This window comes from Austrofundulus limnaeus, unplaced genomic scaffold (assembly GCF_001266775.1).
Source record: "Austrofundulus limnaeus strain Quisiro unplaced genomic scaffold, Austrofundulus_limnaeus-1.0 Scaffold78, whole genome shotgun sequence".
NCBI lineage: Eukaryota > Metazoa > Chordata > Actinopteri > Cyprinodontiformes > Rivulidae > Austrofundulus > Austrofundulus limnaeus.
In genome coordinates, this window is record NW_013952480.1 from 721,005 (window position 1) to 723,561 (window position 2,557).

At 36.1% G+C, this 2,557-nt stretch overlaps 1 protein-coding gene across 1 annotated transcript in view; it reads right to left on the bottom strand.

Moving 5' to 3' along the window:
- Nucleotides 1–1,117: 1,117 nt before the first annotated feature.
- The window catches only part of trappc3 (trafficking protein particle complex subunit 3), a 7,696-nt gene continuing 6,256 nt past the window's right edge, over nucleotides 1,118–2,557 (bottom strand). Inside the window, exon 5 of the mRNA XM_014011189.1 lies at nucleotides 1,118–1,943. Coding sequence (XP_013866643.1) covers nucleotides 1,824–1,943 — 120 coding nt within the window. The 3' untranslated portion in view covers nucleotides 1,118–1,823. The remainder of the gene's footprint in view (nucleotides 1,944–2,557) is intronic.

A 2,557-nucleotide genomic window follows, 5' to 3' on the forward strand; every position in this document is an offset into this window, starting at 1 on the left:
GGTGAAAATAAGTTTGACACTCCTGTCTTATGTAGAGAAAACTTGGGAGTTGTTGCCATTTTGGTCAAACTTWGAAAATAACATTGTGTGGTCTTGTGCCGCATTTAAAAAAAAACTCAAGCTCAAATCTATTTTAAATCCTTTTAAGCTCCTRCATCAAAATTTAGCTCAGAACTGATCGAATTATAACTTTTTTTTTGTGATGGCTAACGTTGATAGCTTTATGACAACCATCTTGGATCTGTAAGTTAATCAACTGTAGAGGTACATCCAATAATTAATTTCTGAGGTTTTTTTTTTTACTATTATTTGTCCAGTATTTCAAGAGAATTAAAAAAAAAAAGACAAACAAGCACACAGGCAGGGACAAAACCTTTTTGTTCACTTTTATCTCAATGTTTTGTTTTTTTGACCTTCTCAAGGATAACTTTCTGAGAATTTTTTCTTTAACAGTATCCAGCTTTTGCCTAAAGACCCACATATACATCACATTCCTGCCATCACGTTAGAAGTGCTGTTACCAGGAGTGAAATGTCGACAGCGACCTCTGGTGGTCGTGTAAAGAACTCCACCCAGACTTCCTGCTGAGACTGTAAAAGCAAACACGAGTGATAGCAGCTATAAAATAGGATGTGTGGAGCCTTGAGGCTTTCCAGCAGCTAATAGCTGACAGACGTCTCTGAAAAGGAAATCCCTATCAACAATCTCATCCTCTAAGTGCATCGAGCAGATTCGTGAGTTTAGTACTTTGTTACACAATAACACAGACAAAAAAAATAAAGAAAATAAGAAAAACATGGCTAATGAGCTCATGATATCCAGACCAGACCTGTTTTTTTTTTCTTTTCTAAAGTGGGGGTAGAAATGATTTGTGTATGTGTGTGAATAGCCGTCTGTGTTTTGGGTTATTGACGAGGTGTGCATTGGGTCTCGCGGGGAGGCTCTGCTCGTTACGTCTGGGTGACGTGAAGCCATTCACAGGTGTGACAACCACAACTATGTGAGTTTTCCGCACACACAGACACACAAATCAGTTCTGTGTGTTTTGCACAAGCATTAACGAGCATTACATCTGGTTTTGTTTGCGTTTGCAAGAGTGGCTAGAAATATCCATCCATTTTTTTTTTTCTTACTTTCCGGGTTGCGGTGATCTGGTGCCCATCTTCATCGGGTACTGTACGAAAAGAGAGGGACACCAACCATTCATACTCTCACTCACATCTATGGACAATTTAGAGTTACCAATTAACCTAACATGAATGTTTTTGGTCTGTGGTGCAAAACCGGAGTAACTGAAGAAAACCCACACATGCATGGGAAGAATAAACTCCAGGCCTGGAGGCAATCCTGACATCATTTTTGCTAAAAGTATCAATTTCTGGTCCGCTTTCAAAAGGTTTTCAAACACATACGAAAAGCATTGCATCGCATTGGTTGATTTTACTTGAGACAACATAAATTACCAAAGCCAGACAATTGGCAGCAATACAGTTTTTAAACTCTTGAATGTCATGTAAAAGAAGAAAAAACAAAACAGTAATGAATAAAAAATAATAGAGTATAAGTGTGAAGAAATTTTCATTTTTTTTTAACAAATGAAGGGTAGTGACGAATTTGCAAATGTACTTTCAACGAGCTAGAACTTCTATGTTCCAGTGCGATGTCTAGGATTCTTATCGTACAGTTCAAACATAAACTCTCAAACACATGAAGCTACAAGGAAGAGAAATGTCCTTCAGGTCTGATTGATGTTCTTCAGTTGTTCCTTCTTTTAAGTTATTGTCTTTTTTACAGACACATGAAGGAAAGAGTCTTTAGTTCCATCACTCCTCTCCAGCTGGGAGGTTTTCTTCAATCCTCTTAATAAACTTCATGCGGATTTCCGTGATGTTGTCCCCTCGAAGAGAGTCCTGGGCAAACTTCACATCCACCGCCATCTGGACCTAAATCAGATTCACATTTCTGAGCACAAACAAATAACTTGCAGAAGGAAGTGTCTTTGTTTTTACTCACAGTGGTACTTAAAATGTTATTAACTCTTCAAAAGAATCACATTTTATTAAATAACACTTTTTCCTTCTTCATGGTTTGGAGCTATTTTGCTTTATATAGTTTTTTGCTTATTGTTGACAAAGCAGACATTACATTACACACACCAGTGAATTTAGAAAAAGTCCACATATCTGTCCGAAAAAAAAGGGGGATAATGTTGAACCTTAACTGAATCTTTAAAAAGTCAACATTTTTTATTTGAAGTAATCTTTTGTCACTATATTCTAGGGGTGTCCTGATAACAGTTTTTCACAAACCCAGTACGAGTAGGAGTACACCAGTTTGGGTACTTGCTGATACTGAATACTTACTGAGTTAGAACCTAAACATTATACGGATTTCTTTTTCTTTATACATCATAGATGGGATCAATTAAGTCCTTCAAAAAATGATCAAAGTAAAATTGTTAAAGAAATATGAAATTGTTTAATTTGTATTTGTATGAGTTACTGTTTGAGGAGTTGAATTTTTTTTATTTTTTATTTGTTTTATTATTGTTTGAAAT